Consider the following 19,190-nt stretch of genomic DNA (forward strand, 5'->3'; position numbering starts at 1 on the left):
GGGAGTAGGGTAAGAACATAGATGTGTATCAGACCCTCCAATTTCTCTTGCCCTCACCTGTCACTTGTCCCAGTCACTGCTGGAAGAACTGACTCTGGCACCTGACAGCACCTCCCCTTGCACCTGCACTTTGCTCCCTCAGTCCTTGTCTGTGACTTTCCTTCTGAGGCTAAAGACCCAACTCAGCGTCCACACATGTGCAATTGAAAGGGCAAAGTAGTTAATACCCTGTCTGACGATCCTTTCATCAAAGGGAGATAGGTCTCAGTGCATATGTTCTTCCGCCTCTCTCACACAGATGCCTGGTCCTGAAAAGCAGCCTATAATGGCTTCTCAATAGCAATCAGTTGCACTTAGCAGTGACTGCTAAATGTCACACCCTAGAGCTGGCTCTCCCTCTGAGAAAGCCCTGCTAAATAAAGTATCCACCTGTCTTTGCCTCAGGCTCTGCCTTCCCAGGATACAGGCTAAGTCAAAAGTGAAACAAAATCAGCCATGTGAACCTGGCTTGATGGGTACCTGGGACTTTATTATCCCATTCTCTCTAGTTGTGTATGTGTTTGAAAATGTCCATAACAAAAAATACATACATAAATAAAAATGCATGCTTTGAAGGTGGGAATTCAGGAATGAGGATATCCATAAAAGCAATGAAAAAAAAAACAACAAAAATTGAGATTATCCAATCTGAGGAACAGAAAGAAGAAAAATTTTTTAAAAATGAACCTACGTGATACCATCAAGCATATCAACATACACATAGTGAGAGTCTCAGGAGGAGATGAGAGAAGAAAGAAGTAGACAGAATATTTGAAGAGCTAATGGATCAAAACATTCCAAATCTGATGAAGAATATTCATCTACAAATCCAAGAAACTCAATAAACTTCAAGTAGGAGAAACTCAAGAAGATTCACCCTTGAACACATCATTATCAAATTGTTCAAAGACAGAGAGTCTAAATATCAAGAGAAAAATGACTCATTATGCATAAGGGCTTGTCAATAAGAATAAAAGATGACTTCTCATTAGAAACCAGAAGTTGGTGGGATGACATATTCAAAATGCTAAAAGAGAATGACTGTCAACTAAGAATTCTGTATCCATCAAAACTTTCCTTTAGATACGGAGGAGAAATTAAGACATTCTCAAATAAACAAAAATAGAATTCATCACTAGCCAACCTGCCCTATGAGAAATACTAAAAAGAGTGCTTCAGACTGGAATGAAAGGATACCAGACAATAACATGAATCACATGAAGAAACAAGGGGCACTGGTAAAGTTAACCACATAGGTAAATATAAAAAAACAGTACAAATGTATTATTTTTTGTAACCCTGTCTCTATAGTTTTACCTGTACTGTATATTTCATATAAAAGAAATCGTACAGTATATGATCCTTTGCCTGGCTCCTTTCAGTTAGCATAATGTTTTTATATGTTGTAGCATGGGTCATTACTTCATTTCTTTTTATGGATGAATATTCCATTGTATGTGTATCCCATAATTTGTTTATCAATTCATCTGATGACGGAAATTTGCATTGTTTTCTCCTTTCAGCTATTATAAAGTGCTACCATGAGCATACATGTACGTGCACTTGTTTGAGTCCCTGATTTTAATTCTTTTGAGTATATCCCTGGAAGTCGAATTTCTGGGTCATATGATTATTCTATCTTTAACTTTTGAGGAGCCATTACTGTTTTCCATAAATGTTTTAGGCTGCTAAGTTTATGAGAATTTGTTACAAGACAAAAGAAATTACAAGACAAATGCACCTTTCTTTTTTCTCTGTTTGTTTTAAGATTTACATTCATATCTCTAAATAACATGCTCTGAAGAATATAACTTCTTGACTTGTCAGAAATATAGTGAAAACTGTCCAGGGACCTCCCAGTATGGTAACTGAGAGCTTAGTCCTCTTCCACACCTATCCCCATCATACCATCATACCCAAGTATGGCCGCCGCCTCTCTCATCCTCCCAGTACTGTTATGTCATAATTTTGATTAGGTTACTACTGGGTGCTTATATTATTCAACTCTGTAAATTCGTGGTTGATCCATGTAGTAAAACTATGTTTACTTTTCCTTTCCTGAACAGCATTGTGTTTTCCATGGAGTTAAAGATTCAAAGTCCAGGCTTTACATTTGCTTAGTTTTCTACATACCCAGTACTATTTCAATGTCAAACATTTGCCAATTGCTAAAATATCCTCTCAAAACTTTTAAACATACCCAGTATTCTGTGAAATTCAATATCCTGAAGAAATTTCTCTCCGAGTCTTCTGATCTTGCCATACGCTGGACTGGCTGGTCTTTGCACACAGTTCCCAGCTGGCATCCTGGGGTTCCCTGCAGGATCACCCTAGAATCTGTGTCTCTTCTTGCTGGATCTCTCATTGCATCCATCATGTGTATGTTCTTACCTGGCTTACTCCTTTCATGTTGCAGCATAGCCTCCAGAAACTTCTCAGGAAAGAAGATCCCCTGGCTGGGCATGGTGGCTCATGCCTGTAATCCTAGCACTCTGGGAGGCTGAGGCAGGCGGATCCCTTGAGCTCAGGAGTTTGAGACCAGCTTGAGCAAAAGCGAGACCCCATCTCTACTAAAACTAGAAAACATTAGCCGGGCATGGTGGTGCGCACCTGTAGTTCCAGCTACTTGGGAGGCTGAGGAAGGAGGATCACTTGAGCCCGGGAGTTTGAGGTTGCAGTGAGCTAGGATGATGCCACTGCACTCTACCCAGGGTGACAGAGAGACTCTGTCTCAAAAAAAAAAAAAAAAAGACAACATTGTCTTATGAGGGACTAAGCAAACCAAAACAGAAACCGGAGAGCCTACCTGTGCCGCCAGTGCTGGACCACAGCCCACTGTTACTGGTTCCCTCCGCCCTTCCCCTGAAACACTGAAACTCTTGGCTTCACTGGGTGGAGTCCCAGGGCAACAGAATTTGCCAGAAATACAGCTGAAAATATTCCAAAACACCATCCCCATCACAGAATGAATGAGCCAATATGAACTGCTGAGAGGATGTAGAGTCCAGTGATATCTAGATGTTGATAGAAAAAGTGTCACAACCACTGACATCTCAGGAGGCTCCACGGTGTTTGCTTTTTAGTGACACAAAGAGTATTTGTTGAATGAATTTTGAAAGGAAGGAATGAATGAATGAAGAATGGATGAAGGCATGGAGAGGTGGACAGAAGGGAGGTGACTCCTGAGCATGCAAAGCACCAACACAGCAAGCTCTGAACTCTCCTGACAACGCTGGACGTGTGGAAAGGTGGATAAACAGGGCAACAACAGGACACTGGTGGCAGGGGTGAGGCCACCTCTAGCCTCTGGGCTTGCCCGCGGCCTCTGGCCCACACACAGTGAGCAAGAGCAGGGTCTGCTGATGACATACGAGGGCACCTTGCCTTCCAGCTGGGCGGGCACCTCCCTCGCAGAGTTTGAACGCTGTCTGCCTACGTCACCAACCACGGTCATTACCCTCAGGACAAGGTGATGTGGACGTGAGTTAGAGCTTCACAGTCTTTTATTTGCGGCTCGATGACTTTGCCCAGGGGTGGGAGGGAGCAGTATCGTCTTCCATTTTATAGCTGAGTTAACAGAGGCCCGGAGAGGGGCAGGGACAGCCTGCCACCTGCCAGTCCAGGTCTGGCTGTGATAGGTCCTTCTGACTCACTGTCTTGTGAGGGCAAGCTCCCAGGACAATGTAGGTGACTCCAGCCAGAGTGCACAGGGACCCTACGTCCAGATGGCTGCTCAGACCTTGGAGTTTGCCCATGGGCAGCACAGGCCTGCCATGGCTGGGGCCATGGGACTCTGGGAATAGGAGTGCCCAGAACTAGAGGGGCCTGGGGTGCCATCTGCAGAGCACAGCTGCCCTGGCTTTGTCCGGCCACAGCCACAGCCTCAGGCCCCCTCCGCTGTAACTTGGGTCAGTCCACGGTTTTCTCTTAAGGGAAAGATCTGGAACCCTGGAGAAGAAGCACACTCTAGACCATCGGTTCTCAGACATGTGGGCCTCGGTACCCCTGCACACCTCTAAAAGTGATTGAACCCCCCAAGTGCACTTGTTGATGTGCGTTATATCTATGGGTATTTACTGATTTGAAAGTTAACATTGAAAAAATTACAAAATACTTATTCATTAATTCATTTAGAAACTAATAAACCCATTGCATCAGAACACAAATGACATACATATGAGAAAAATAACTGTATTTTCCAAAACAAAAAGAAGTATTAGTAAGAGTGGCATTTATATATATACAGCAAATGTTTTTAACTAAATGGAAGGCTTAATAGAGAGCAGCTCGAGTCTCATAGCTGCCTCTGCATTTAATGTTCTGTAATATCATATATCATATAGCCTTAGAAAATTCCACTGTGCACTCAAGAGAGAATGCAAGTGAAATAGGCAAAAACAAACAAACAAAAAGCCTTACTAGTATTACAAAAATTCCCTAAAACAGTCTTGGGGACCCTCGATCTCCCTTTGAGGACCACGGCTCTACATAGAGCTTCTGGAACTTCAACATGCATATGAGTCCACCCAGGACCTGTTAAAACGCAGGTTCTGGTTCAAGAGTCTGGTTTCTACCCAGCCCCTGGGTGATGTCGAGCTGCGGCCTGAGGACACACGCTCCAATGGACACACGCTCCAATTCGCAGCTCCGCCTCTGCCGTGCCCTGAGTTCTGAAAAATTCCTGGCGCTCTCCCAATCTAAATAATAAAATATGAGTAAATTAAAATTAAGTAAAGTCAACACAATTCTTATTTTTCCCAAGGTGATTCTTTTGATTTTTTTAAAAAAAATTTAAATTACTTTAAAAAATTGGTTTGGTGCCTGCACTCTGTTGGTATCTTCAGCACGTGACTAAGCTGTCACTGCTCGAAGGGAGGGCCCTGCCCGGGTCTCTGCTGCTGGGGTCCCTGGACCAGGCCCCTCCTCCATCCTCCACTGCACACAGAGAGGCCTGTCTGTCTCCGAACCTCCCCCCAGAGAAAAGGACAGGGCACTTTAGCACGGCCCCCTCTCCATCGGATCCAGGGCTTGGTGCTGGGGAGCAGGTGGGGGGACAGAGAGGGCTGAAGCCCTCAGCACGTCCCCATCAGGGAGACTGACATGGGAGGGAAACAAGCCCCTGCAGCCTGAGGTGCATGGGCAGACGGACGGGTGGACAGATGGACAGATGGATGGACATGCCCCGGAGCTCCGAGCAGGCGACACCCCTGGAGGCAGTGGGCCCAGGCCAGGTTTCCCGGAGAAGAGCGGAGCTGGGATTCCGTTTGTAGGACAGGAATGAGGAGCAAAATGAATGCTCAGAAAGCTTCATTGTTGGTTTTTTTTTTCCTCCAGACTTTAAAGATAGCGCAGATTCATGTAGAAAAGTCATGCAATACAGAACATAAATAGAAGAAAGTAAAATAATAGCAATTATAACAACCAATACTTGTTGACCGTGTCAGGCACTGTTCCAAGTGCCGTACGTATTACACTCACATTTAATTTTTACAACTCTCTGAGGTAAGTCCTACTTTTATCTCCATTTCACGCCTGGGGAAACTGAGGCCAGAGAGGTTAACTTGTTGACCAATAGGAACTAAGTAGTGGAGTTGGAATTTGACTCAGGCAGTTTGACCCCAGAGCCAAGATCTTAAGTGAACCTGCAGCAAAGGTAACCCCTTTAAACATCATGGATACACTGAGCCTCGACTGTGTATCCACCTAAACTCTAGATTCTTGGATGTGGCTGTTGGCTGCGGCCTCCCACCTGAGCGGGTAGGATGGGAGAATGTGATTTCTGGAAGCAGCTTGTCCATGCCATGGTGGGGGTGGTCTAGGGATGCAGTCCCCAACCCTTGTGCTGTGCCCCAGTACTGCTCCATGGCCTATTAGGAAATGGGGCACATATCACCGCCTGAGCTCCACACCACCTCCTCCCAACCTACGACACCCCACCCCCTACCCTCGGTCCATGGAAAAATTATCTTCCATGAAACCAATCCCTGCTGCCAAAAAGGTTGGGCACTGCTGGTCTAGGGGACGCTGCTGAGCCTGTGTGAGGCTGAGTATTCATACAGAGAAACAAAAGACTTGGGAAAAATTAGGATTGTGTTGCAAAGGGCACAGAGGCCATGATAAAGAGTTTGACCTTGACCCTATCGGCAGCGAGATGCCACAGGGCCTTCAGGACCAGGGTGCCACAGAATAAAAATGGTGTTTTGAGAATATGCATGTGTCTAGAGGGAAGTTTGGCAAAACATGCCATGATTTTATTATTTTTTACACAATGTTTTTGAAAAAGTACTATATGCCCACAGTCAAATATTTCCAGGAGTTCAAAAATCAAGTTTCTCCCTCCTCCACTTCTGACTTCTATCATCTTTTTGTTTTGTTAATACCTTACTTTTTGGTTTTAACTTAGCAATGTATCTAGGAGACTGTTTCATATCAACATGTATTAATCTACCTCCTCCTTTGGAATGGCTACATAATATTTCACTGCACGGATATATCATAATTTAACCCACAGATGGATGCAAGGATGTTTTCACTCTTTCTGTTATAATTAATGTTACAAAAAATATGGACCCATCTGTCTGACAAATTTCCACATGTGAAATTGCTGTCTTGTGGAACAGTTCACCTCAATAATTTGACTTCTCAGAAATTGTCCCCTCAGAGAAGTACATGAAAATACATGCAAAATGTATTACAATTTTTTCTAAGAGCAAAAAAACTGGAAAAAGACCTAGACTCCTCTCAGCTGGGAAGGGTTAGCAAAATTATGTAAATTCACACAAGAGATGACACTAATAAGAGATATATTCTGTGATTTGAAAGCAACATGATTAAGCAAAAAGGGCAGGTTACAAAACAGCTTCTGTGTAAATTCTATTTCTATAGATTTATTTACACGTTTGCAGTGATGTGCATGTATGCTTTCTACTTTCTCTGTATTGCTTGAATTTGGTACATGAGTACGTATTATCTTTATAGTCAGAAGAACTATTAAACTGCTTTTAAAGCGTCTGATTATTCCATAAGCACAGATTTTAATTTGTGAAGCACCCCCCGTGTGCCAGGTATTGGGGTGCCCTGAGTTGCCCGGGGCTCTGGCTCCTGTCTGCCATTTCTACCCGATCATTAGATTCGGAGAATGTTGGAACCAGTAAAACCCAGCTCACACCCTTATTTCACAGATGGGGCACCGAGCCCCAAAGAAGGTAAATGACCTGCCGAGGGTCACACGGCCAGTGTGGCCCAGAGATAACAGAGCCCAGGGCTCTACTGCCCGGCTGTGCTGCTCTCCCCTAAATCGGAGGATGAATCCTTGTTTGGGGTTGGGCAGACAGTGATTTTGAATGCCAGTCTCTGGGAGCCCCTGTCCAGGCAAACCCAGGATGAAACATAAAAGGGCCCTGAATAAGACTGTCATTAGTGGGGAGGAGCCTGACCCTGCACAGGCGGAAAAGCAGCTTTGCTAGGGCCCGGGGGTCTGCAGGGCAGCAGTCTGCAGGGTGTGAGGGAAGGAGCCTCCCTGGGCTGGTGCCAGATGTCAGTAATTATAAGGCAACGTGGGCCTGCAAATCGCCCATTAAAGATGTTTGCTCTGCAGCAAACCTGGAAGCAGAACTCAACCCCTCTGCCACTTTCCATAAGAAATCCAACCACATCAAACACTTTGGGGTTTTCCTGTGCTCTCCTGAATGTCTGAGCCATCCCAGGGAGCGGTCACATCGCACTGCGTTGGGCACACAGCCATCTGTGTGCCTCTCCTTGCCCCGTCTCAGAGGTTCTACCCCTCCCCACTTCCCCATTCTCGCTGGCCCTGGCCACATCCAGCCTCGGATAGCCCCAAGCCATCCATCAAAGCATTTCCCCAACCAAAAGAAACTTCCCTTCCAGCTCCCAGGAAAATAAAATTCCCTCTATTTCATTACACATTAGAGGACTTGAATTCCAGAGACTTTGAGCTCAGAATCTTAGACTTTGAGCTAGAATGGCCCTGAAGAATAATTTAATCCAGTTCCTTTAGTTTACAGGTGGAGATGCCAAGGTCCAGGAAGGGAGAGGCTTTGCCCAAGGTCACGGGACACCCACGGCCACCAGGTCGCTAAGCTCCTGGCTGCAGCCAGCTCACAAGGTCAGGGCAGACAAGCCTTGCCTTTGCATCAGAGAGCCAGCTCTCCTCCTGTGCTCAGGTTCCTCCTCCCACGAGTCTAGGTCCATCTCACTCCTGGCAGTTGCACTGTGACAGGGAGGCCCTGCAAGACGTCCAAAGGACAGAAGGCCCCACAAGCCAGGCGAGGGTCTTCTCCCAACTTCCAGGATAGGTGTACCCCAGGCAGAGGCAAAGCAGCATGACATCACCATCTCCCCACCTCAAAGCTCAGAAGTCCCGAACTGGAGTGTTTCCATATGGTGAAGTGGGTGGACGCGCTCTGAGGAATGTCCCAACTCTCAAACTACAAGACACGGCAGGCGTGCGCAGTGTCTGCCAGGGGAGGGACAGGGGAGTTGGGCTTCCTGAGCCTCCAGGCTCTGGGAGTCACCTTCTTGGTCACCCCTGAGTATCCTTGGGAAGAGGGGACACTGCCCTCACTTTGCTAAGACACAGGGAGGACCACAGACCCAGCTAGGGCCCAGAGTGGATGGGGGCGGGGGGGATCTGTCTCCAGACCCAGGCCTGTGTGGGTCTGAAGTTTGTTCCTGTGAAGCTCAGGGCCCTCCATCGAGGCTGAGCCTGCTCATGGGTGGGTGCAGGTGGGTGGGGAGGCTGGGGAGGCGGGTGGATGTCCCGGAAGAGGATTGTGGACCTTTGTCTCTGTGGATACCTAAAGAAGAGAGAGGAATTGTAGCCCCAGGGTCTTCTGGTCTCACCCAGGAGGGGAAAAGACAGCCCTAGACTGGGCGCCATGAGACCTGGACTCCATCCCGGCTCTACAGCTTATGACTGTTAGTACCTTAGGGGTCCTCGTTCTGAGCCTCCATTTGTTCATCTGAGGGTCCATTTAGGGGGTAAGAATAGCTAACCATACACCTAGTTCTCACCCACTCTCCCTCTCCTTCCCCATTCTGTTTCTTGTCAGCCTGTGACCTTTCGGTGCCTCAGTTTCTCCACAGTTCAGCTCTCAGCAGTGCTTCAAAGGCCTCCTAGCTGGAGCCAAGCCCACAGTGGACACCTCGGTGCACACCAGGGCGATTACCAGTGATTATGTGTTTCCCAGGAGTCACCTGGGGTGGAGGGCCACGCCTCCTCTTTTGAATTCTGACGTTCCTGCCTATTAGTGTCCTGAGATCCTCGTTCATGTTGGTCGGGCTGGCTGCTCTGACACGCCACACCGTCCTGACAGGCCACACGCCACTGTGCCGAGGAAGCAAGGAGTCCACCGGGCTGTCGCATGGCAGGTGAGTGGGCAGGACCTTGGTGAGGTGAGGGGCCTTGGGGCACAGGGGCCTTAAGAAACACTTTGATCATCGACGGGTCAGGATTTTATTTTTTTTTATTTCAGAATTTTATGGGGGTACACACATTTTGGTTACATAACTTGCTTTTGTACAGTTTGAGTTATAAGTGTCCCCTTCAGTTATTTACTATGCATTGTACCTGTTAGATGTGAATTTATCCATCTCCACCTCCCCCTCCCACCTGCTTCATTTCCCTGGAGTTTTATTTCCACATGTGCGCATGAGTGTTGATCGATTAGTTCCGATTTAGTAGTGAGTACATGTTTTTCCATTCTTGAGCTATTTCACGAAGAAGAGTGACCTCCAGTTCCATCCAGGTTCTTACAAAAGATACTGGATCACCATTGTTTTTATGGCTGAGTAAAACTCCATGGTATGCATATACCACATTTTATTAATCCACTCATGTATTGATGGGCACTTGGGTTGTTTCCACATCTTTATGATTATGAATTGTGCTGCTATAAACATTCAAGTGCAAGTGTCTTTTTTATAAAATGTCTTTTTTTCCTTTGGGTAGATACCCAGTAGTGGATTGCTGATCAAATGGTAGTTCTACTTTTAGTTCTTTGAGGTATCTGATGGTTAGGATTGTAGAGCTGGGTGGTCCATGAGCTATTCCTGAGTGTTCACGAGGCCCAAGATGAAAAAGCCCATCCTCGACCACCCAGAGGCAGAGGCTGGCTCAAACCCTCCTCCCTGCACTGGGGCCAGGCCTTCCCCACGTGCCTTGCAGAACTGGAGGAGGCAGGAGAGGAAAGGCAAGGGCAGGCTAACTAAAATCTCCTCACACCCTGGGCATATTCTTCAGCTCCAAGGATATTTCTTGGCATAGCTGAGGATCGTGATCTGGGAAGGAAAGAGAGGTTTCACAGGCTGCACCCTGGCCTAACTCCCACCCCAAGCACTGGGGGGGCAAGAGCAGCTCTGTCTGAGGTGAAGAGAAGCAAGAGAATTTGCCCTTGGTGCCTTGCGTTCTCATCTGTATAATGGACATTATAACACAACATCTCATGTGGGGCCTTGTAAACAGAAGACTCAGAAACGTGTCCCCCGTGGCCCCAATACAGTGAGCGGCAAACTCCCCCACCCCCACCTGGGACTTGTCTGTTGGATGCTGGGTCCAGTGACGAACAAGTCAGCAGAAACAGGGATCCTACACTCAGGTCATTAAGGGAATTAAGAGATATTTCTAATTCTATGCCTGCTCTTTTTCACTGTTCAGCATTATATGACAATTACATGAATCAACTCTTGTTTATTTTTTGACTTTCAATGGCAGGCGTTTTAATTTCCTGGTCGCATTCGAGCTTCCTCTTCATGTTTCCTCCTGGCAGCTAAGAGCTATACTGGGCCTCTTGGGCCTTTCTGGCTCCTGAGACGGGTCTGCTGCCCCAGGGACCAGGCCTTGCCATGCCCAGCTCACAGCCTCGGCTGCCTGTCTGCAGAGCTGGGGCTGCTTTTCCCCTTGGCCCTGGTTAAGAGGGGACTGGCTTTGTTCCTCCAAGATCTGCTTTTCGGGGCTCACCTAGAGGGTCCCTCTTCCCTAAGGATTTGATAAACTATCAGTTTTAAACTGGACAGAACCAAGTTCAATCGCTGAGGAATGAACAAAGGTGGTGATGAGGGTTCCATTGTCAGGTCTGCAACTAACTTGCTGGGTAACCGTTCCTCTGTCTGAACCTCAGTTTCTCCATCTGTAAAATGTCAGCATTGGATCCATCATGCCTAGCATACAAACTATTTGTTCAATTGAATTCAATTCCCCGGGTCTTCTGGATCCTCCTGGCTTCTTGGAAGGATCTGCTCCTTAGAGCATGGGGCCATGACCACTACGTGCTCTGTGCATGAATGAATGAGACATCAGATCCTGGGTGGAAAATGTATCCATCACCTGGAGTTCCTCCCAGCCCCTCCCCCACTCTGTCCATGGAAGACATCCCTAGCTGACCCCAGAACTCTTCCCTACAGAGCCTGGATGTGGCCCTGGACGTTAGACATGGTTCAAGTAGTCCCTACCAGGGGATCAGTGTTAGCAAATGAGGTGACACCTTTTTGCATTACTGAATTACAATAATCTTTTGGCTCAGAAATTCTAAGAATTGAGTGGAATACTCTGTGTGACGTTGGCTCTGGCTGGGACATTGGGTTGGAGTTGATGGGCTACTGCCTACTGGTGAGAGAGAGGCCTGCAGCTTCCAACAAGACCAGGAAGGAAAGGGAGATTGGGCAGTGGCCCCAGGAAGGCCCCAGGCAACTCCCCAATTAATCATTTGGCTCTGACAGTCAGGTGCCCATGATGCTTACTAAGGATACGGTCATAATGGGGCCCATTAAAAAGCAATTATGTTGAGTCTGGGAGATGTTGCTGGCTTCAGCAGAGCTTCCTGGGCTCAGCCCCACTGGTGCCATGCCTGGGACAGAGACTCGGGGAGGGTAGTATCACTCAGCCCTCTGGTATCACCCAAGGGCGGGTGGAAGGAGGAAGAGCCGGGTGAGCTAGGCCTGGGGGTGGATGGCTGAGTGGGCAGGAGCCACATAGACCCTTCCCTCCAAGCTGATCTCTGGGACCAGCTGGTGAGCAAGTGAGCTGGGGAGGAGGGGAGGAGGTTGGAAGGACCTTGAATGCCAGCAAGACGGTTGTGGATGAGATGGGTTTGTTTTGTTTTGTGTTTACACTTGTGCTGTAAGAGCAGTGGTTCTTCAGCAGGGCAGATAGCGCAGGCTCATGCAATGGGAAAAGTCTCTGAACCTCAGTTTCTTCATAGTGACAGGACGGATGGAACAGGATCAGCTGAAAAATACCCTGAGGCTGCTGGGGCCATGCAGTAACTTAAGCCAGAAGTGAAGGGGAGAGAATAAAAGGAAAACCAGTGTGAACTGGAATTGGGGAGGGGAGGATGAAGCTATGAGGGAGATGAGGGAGCCCCTTGCTCCAGCGGTCTCACTGTCCCATGAGGGCTGGGAGGACACTGGTTAGGACAGAACTGAGCCATACTCACCAGGACAGTAGTTTCTCCCCTGCCTTGGACCCCCCAGCCTTGGTCATTCTGCAAACAGCAGGTCATGGGGGTGCAACGCTGATGAGTGTGGATGATCTGCATCAGCCTCAGGGACAGGTCACATAGGGACCAGAATGGTGACCTCCTGGGTTATAGGCAGGTGTAGAGTCGGGGGATGGGGGAAGGGGGGCAGCAGGTTGGGCTTTCTAGGCAATATTTCTACAAAACCATCAAGCAGCAAAAGGGAGAGGTGTGTTCTATGGGGGAAATGGGGAGCAGAGTAGGGATGAATGGGGAGAAGTTCCCCCCTAAAAAGAGCTTGATTCAGCAGAAGGAAGGACTTTCTAACATTTCGGCAGTGGATGAGCGAGGTGTGACCAGCTGGGACCATAGCTGAGTATCCACCAAGAATTCAGCTGAGGGAATTTGACCCTGAGCAGGAAGCTGAGAGAGAGATGGTCTCTGAGATTCAGGGATAATAATGATAATGGCAGTTCTGACTCCTCCCACTTGCTCTTGCCTGTCTGTGATAAGGATGTAGATGCCTCGGAGGGTGACAGAGCTGCCTTGGGCTGTGGCAGGGAAGGGGAAACCAATGCAGAATCCTCAGGGCTTGAACCCATGACCAGGGTCCAGGAGCTCTCATCAAATCCCAAACCCCCTTGTATCCAGCCCTGGGGCATGCCAGTACTGAGCTAATTACCACCCAGTAACCTCATCCTCTGCTCCTGACTCAGTTATATATATATATCATCCTGATACATATTGGTTAGGCAGCAATAGATAAGCAGAACATGAGCTCTCTTGTCCCTAATACTCTCTCATTATAACAAATATTTAATAGTGTCCCTTCACCATTCTGAAATTAAATTGATGCATCTTATCCATACATCACTTTTAAAAAATGTTATATTCTAACTATATTGGAAGAATCAACATTGTTAAAATGTCCATACTTCCTAAGATGATGTACAGATTCAACACAATTCCCATAAAAATAACATCATTTTTCACAGACCTAGAAAAAACAATCCTAAACTTCATATGGAACCAAAAAAGACCCCAAAGAGCCAAAGCAATCTTAAGCAAAAACAACAAATCTGGAGGCATCACATTACCCAACTTCAAATTATACTGCAAAGCTATAGTAAGCAAAACAGCATGGTACTGGTATAAAGGTATAACACATAGACCAATGGAACAGAATAGAGAACACAGAAATAGAGCCATATAGCTACAACCAACCGATTTTTGACAAAGCAGACAAAAACATATACTGGGGAAATGATGCCCTATTCAATAAATGGTGCTGGGAAAATTGGAAAGCCACATGCAGAAGAATGAAACTGGAGTCCTATCTCTCACCATACACAAAAATTAAGTCAAGATGGATTAAAGATTTAAATGTAAGATCTGAAACCATAAGAATTCTAGAAGAAAATGTAGCAAAAACTTCTGGACATTGGCCTATGCAAAAAAATTATGACTAAGCCCCCAAAGCAAATACAGCAACAACAAAAATAAATAAATGGGACTTAATTAAACTAAAAAGTTTCTTTGCAGCAAAGGAAATAATCAACAAAGTAAACAGACAACCTATAGAATGATAGAAAATATTCACAAACTATACATCCTACAAAAGACTGAAAGAACTCAAACAAATCAGTAAAAAAAAACAAAACAAATAACTCCCTCAAAAAGTGGGCAAAAGACATGAACAGATGTTTTTCAAAAGAAGACAGACAAATGGCCAAGAAACATATGAAAATATGTTCAACATCACTAATCATCAGGGAAATACAAATTAAAACCACAATGAGATACCACCTCACCCCTGCCAGAATGGCCACTATTTAAAAGTCAAAAAACAATAGATGGTGATGCAGATGTGGTAAAAAGGGAACACTTATACACTGTGGGTGGGAATGTAAACTAGTACAGCCTCTATGGAAAACAGTATGGAAATTCCTTAAAGAACTAAAAGTAGACCTACTATTCAATCCAGCAATCCCACTACTGGGTATCTACCCAAAGGAATAGAAGTCATTTTACCAAAAAAAGACAAGACACATGCACCCAAATGTTTATTGCAGCACAATTCACAATTGCAAAGATATGGAACCAACCTAAGTGCTCATCAACTGAGGAGTGGATAAAGAAAATGTGGTATATGTGTGTGTGTATATATATATACACACACACATACATATATATGTATGGAGTACTACTTTGCCATAAAAAGGAATGAAATAATGTCTTTTGCATCAACTTGAATGGAAATGGAGACCATCACCTAAGTGAAGTATCTCAGGAATCGAAAAACAAATACCACTTGTTCTCACTTATATGTGGGAGCTAAACAAGGGGTATATATAGTCATAAAGTGGGGTAATGGGCATTGACAACTGAAGGGGGGAGATTGGAAGGGAGGTGAGGGGTGAAAATCTACCTACCTGGTATGATGTACACTATTCTGGTGGCGGGTACACTGATGTATCAGCATGATACAATTCATCCACATCACAAAAAACACCTGTACCCCCTAAATCTATTGAAATAAAAAATATATGTATTACATCCTAACTATAATATACACAGTAAATGAAAGGAAATCAATTTTAGCTAAACATAAATATGCAAGTGCTCATTGAAACTTTACCAGAAGACACGATGAAGTGGGCAGACGCCGTTCTGCATGGAGAAACACTGCTAATCCCACAGCTGCGGGTGCAGACTCAATCCCACGGGCTGTGCTGGGGACGCAGCTTGACCCAAGCAGTGTCACCATGTGTGGCAGGACTTTCCAAAATCGAAATAGGAAACGGGGAAAGTTCCAAATGATATAAGCTACGATCTTCAACATACATAGCAGTTGCATTCCTATGGATTCAGCAAATTTTAAAATACCACGAAAAAATGAATACATGCATGTAATTTAGGGCTCAGATAAGAGTAAGTTTTTCTCCTACATGAATGTCCAATAGGACAAGTTGACTTAGGACAACTATCCCATCCTTTGCGTTTCTGGATGTCCGACATCTCTGGCCTCTCTCCATCAGTAGCAGCGAAATGATGTTTACAGAAATGTCCAAAATCTCCTGGGGCGATACCATTTCCTAAGCCAGCCCCACTGAGAATGGAGCTAAACTGCAACCACTTGGAGGGCAAGGCCCTGTCATTCTTCTGCTGATGTTTGTTGTGCTGGCCCTGCCCTGTGTCAGGCCCTGTGTCACAGCTTGTGCTGGAGCAGAATTCCAGGCCCTTCCCTCCAGGGGGACACAGCCTAGGAGGGTCTGGACTCTGGATCAGTGGTTCTTAACTGAGGCTGCACATTGGGGATATTTGGGGAGTTTCTGCAAATCTCAGTGCTCAGGCAACCCCCTGGGCTAATGAATGTGGGATCTCTGCCCAGACATCAGAATCTGTCACAGCTTCCCAGGTGACCCTGATGTGCAGAGGGGTTTGATAAGGATGATGACAGTACACACTAAATGATCATCAAGCTGCGGAAGCTGCCCACTCGTGGGTCAGGGAGTCAAACGGGTGGCAAAATTAATTTGTAAAAAACGTATAAAATTGAGAGTGAAAAGCAGCCCCTGACCTCCGGGGCTTGCCTGGTGTTACCGGCCAGACCGTGGTGTCGCCCCGACTGGCCGTGGTGTTCTCCTGTTGAACACAAACAATTCTATAGAACATCAACAGCAGACAAGGCCCCTGTGCGACTGTGGCAGGTCATCACAAAAGCAAGACCACTCTGTAATCATGTGTGAACACAGACAAAAGCATGAACACTGTCTAAGCCACAAAGATGACTAAACAGCCCCATAACCTGGCTCCCGTGAATGACGGCTGCTTCTTTAGCACTTAGAACCTCAGCCTCCATGCACTCTTCCCGCCTCCTCCATAAGAATTACTAAGATACTTAAACATAGACTTGCTCTGCTCCTGACAGCATACGATCCAGAGCAAAGCCCTGCTTCTTCTAACTCTCCCCAAAACCACCCAACGCAAGCCCAAATCCGACAAGTCCTTTCCAACACCCTCCCCCTGAGATGCCTCCGTGGGGTGCATTCTAATTCTCATCGCAACGAGCAGTAAGCACAACTTATTCAACCACTGATGTGTTCCTGGTGGTCTTTGGCTAAAGAGCTTTGACAGAAAAGAACACAAAATTTCAGTGAAGGGGAAATAGTAATGAAACTTTTGTTTCAGTTTATACCTGTGCATGTATATATGTTTGCATGCACTGGAATACGGTGATTTCTCTACTTAAAACAGCCCCCGAGCACAGTGTGGCGTGCTAACATTCCCAAGTGCAAGAAGGCTGTGATGGGCCTTACACAGAAAACGTGTGTTAGACAGACTTTGTGCAGCCATGAAGTGATGGCGCTGCTCTAAGTTCAATATTAACGAATCAACAATGTATTAACATATAAAATAATGTGTCTTTAAATAGAAACACGCAGAAAACAAGGCCATGTACCCGACTAAGTTGTGCCCAGAGGCTCAGCGGAACCTAAGCCTGTATTTCCCCAAAGGCAACGGTTCGGTACTCGCGAGTGCAGTGCTCGCAGTGACCGTGTAGGACGTCACTGCCGAGGGTAAAGAGCAATCGGTGTGTGATAAATGGTGGCTGATGAACAAATGGCCGGCAGGGTGAAGCGGAGGGATGGGAGGACGTGCCGAGCGCAGGTGAGGGCCTGGCCTCACCTCCCCGCGCTCGCCCTGCGCAGGGGTCAGAGTCACCGCGGTGGACTGGCAGCGGGCGAGCAACGGCGCTGCCCACCACACCGAGGAGTACCCCTGCCCTGAGCTGGTGGTTCGCAGGGGCCAGTCGTTCAGACTCGCGCTGGCGCTGAGCCGAGCCCTGGACGGCGAGGAGACGCTCGTCTTCACGGCGGAGACAGGTGAGCGGCTCGCGCGCGCCCCCTGCTGGCCACAGCAGCCGGGGCTTAGCCCGAAGCGAGTCCCTGGGCTGAGCCTCGAGCCCTGGAGGCTTCCGATGACAGCTTTCTGGGGATGATTGGAAGGTGCTGCGGCCCCACAGTGGGATGAATGAGATGACCTCTCTGGAAGCCTATGCGTACCAAGGAATCAGGGCTCTGGAACAGCAGGGAAAACCATGGGGCACTTTTGGAACCCGAGCTGTTCTCCGTCCCTCCCCGACATGGGCAGACTTTGGTTTCAAAGGGTGCCGCCACCTTCTCCGTGGCCCAGGAAGTGGCTGGGAGTCAGGACAGCTGAGGCGTGCCCCACCCTGCCACTGACCTTCCTGTTCTCGGTCAGTTCCTTCCCCCCTGCAGTCTCCCAGCAGTTCAGGGGGTGAAGGCTGGGCTCCCAGGCCTGTAGCTTTTCCGCGTCTCTGAAGCTGGTGGCCCAGGGCGGGGGTCTCCTGATTCCCTCTGTCCTCCCCCAGGGCCCGGGGCTTCCGAGGCGCTCCACACCAAAGCTGTGTTCCAGACCTCGGAGCCAGAGGGCGGTGATGGCTGGACGGCAGTGACGGAGGCTGAGACGGAGAACACCCTGACCGTCGGCATCACCAGCCCTCCGCATGCCGTCATCGGCCGCTACCTGCTGAGCGCGAGGGCTTCCTCTCGCCGCAAACACAGCACCCGGAAGCTGGGCGAGTTCGTTCTCCTTTTCAACCCCTGGTGCCCAGGTAAGAGCTGCCGAGTCCAAGGCAGAGGTTTTCCTGGGGGTTGTCCTCAGAGGTGGGCCTGCCCTCAGAGGAGGCCTGGGAGGTGGGTTAAGGCACAGGCAGGTGAATGCCAAGAGCTGGGCAAGAGCTTGGCCCAGGCAGGGGTGAGCACCTGGCACAGGAACCTGGTAGCAGGTGCTGCAAAGAGCTTGTGCCAAAGGGGCAGGAATCTGGCAGTTTCTGGTGTGCAGAGCCCAGCGGGCAGGAGATGCCTGGGGTGGGTAAGAGCCAGGGCTGGGTAGTCAGACTGCCTTGGTTTAGTCCTAGCTCTACTAAGTTGCTTCCTTCCATGTGCCTCAGTTTTCTCATCTGTAGTATGGGAATAATAGCAGTGCCTACCTCTTAGGACTATGGTGAGAATTCATAGAGCTAATGCTTGTAAAACACAAGATGCATTGTAAGGCCCCCGTAGGGAGTACCTGGAATTAGTATTCTTATTAATATTTAAGGACTACGAGGCTGCTATCGGCATCAAGGAGGGTCACCCAAAGGTGTCAGGACTCCTAAAATCCTTTGGTCTTGGATTGGGTTAGGGTTAGTCCCTGCTTGGGGAAAGACTGGCCAGAAGGGATGGGACTTGGCAGGGGGCACAGGGGAGCCCGCAAGCCCCCTCGTGCCCTCCCCTGCCCCAGTCAGTCTCCAGGCACTGTCCTGCCATGGATCTCGATGCAGCCCCTTCCCCAGGCTGGCGAGTCCAGAGCCCCTGCCCACAGCCGGCCTGGTGACTGCTTTTCAGAGGACGATGTGTTTCTGGCCTCAGAGGAGGAGAGAAAGGAGTACGTGCTCAACGACAGTGGCATCATCTTCCGAGGCGTGGAGAAGCGCATCCGAGCCCAGGGCTGGAACTACGGGCAGGTCTCCAGGGGCACAGGCCAGACAGGGATGTGGGCTGGGCATGGGAAAGTCAGCTGGTACAGGAGCCCTCAGGGGAGACAAACAAGGCTCACTCTTAGAGCAAATCCATTCATTCATCCATCCGCTGTTCACTGGGCCAGGGTGTG

The 19,190-nt window shown here is 47.8% G+C and overlaps 1 protein-coding gene across 2 annotated transcripts in view; it reads left to right on the top strand.

Annotated features, from left to right (window-relative positions):
* The first annotated feature begins 9,355 nt into the window (after window positions 1-9,355).
* Window positions 9,356-19,190, top strand: part of TGM6 (transglutaminase 6) — a 28,437-nt gene continuing 18,602 nt past the window's right edge. For both annotated transcript variants that reach the window (XM_045528926.1, XM_045528927.1), the window contains exons 1-4: window positions 9,356-9,429; window positions 17,225-17,398; window positions 17,908-18,150; window positions 18,926-19,044. In XM_045528926.1, coding sequence (XP_045384882.1) covers window positions 9,423-9,429; window positions 17,225-17,398; window positions 17,908-18,150; window positions 18,926-19,044 — 543 coding nt within the window. In that variant the 5' untranslated portion in view covers window positions 9,356-9,422. The remainder of the gene's footprint in view (window positions 9,430-17,224; window positions 17,399-17,907; window positions 18,151-18,925; window positions 19,045-19,190) is intronic.

Source organism: Lemur catta, chromosome 17 (genome assembly GCF_020740605.2).
Source record: "Lemur catta isolate mLemCat1 chromosome 17, mLemCat1.pri, whole genome shotgun sequence".
NCBI lineage: Eukaryota > Metazoa > Chordata > Mammalia > Primates > Lemuridae > Lemur > Lemur catta.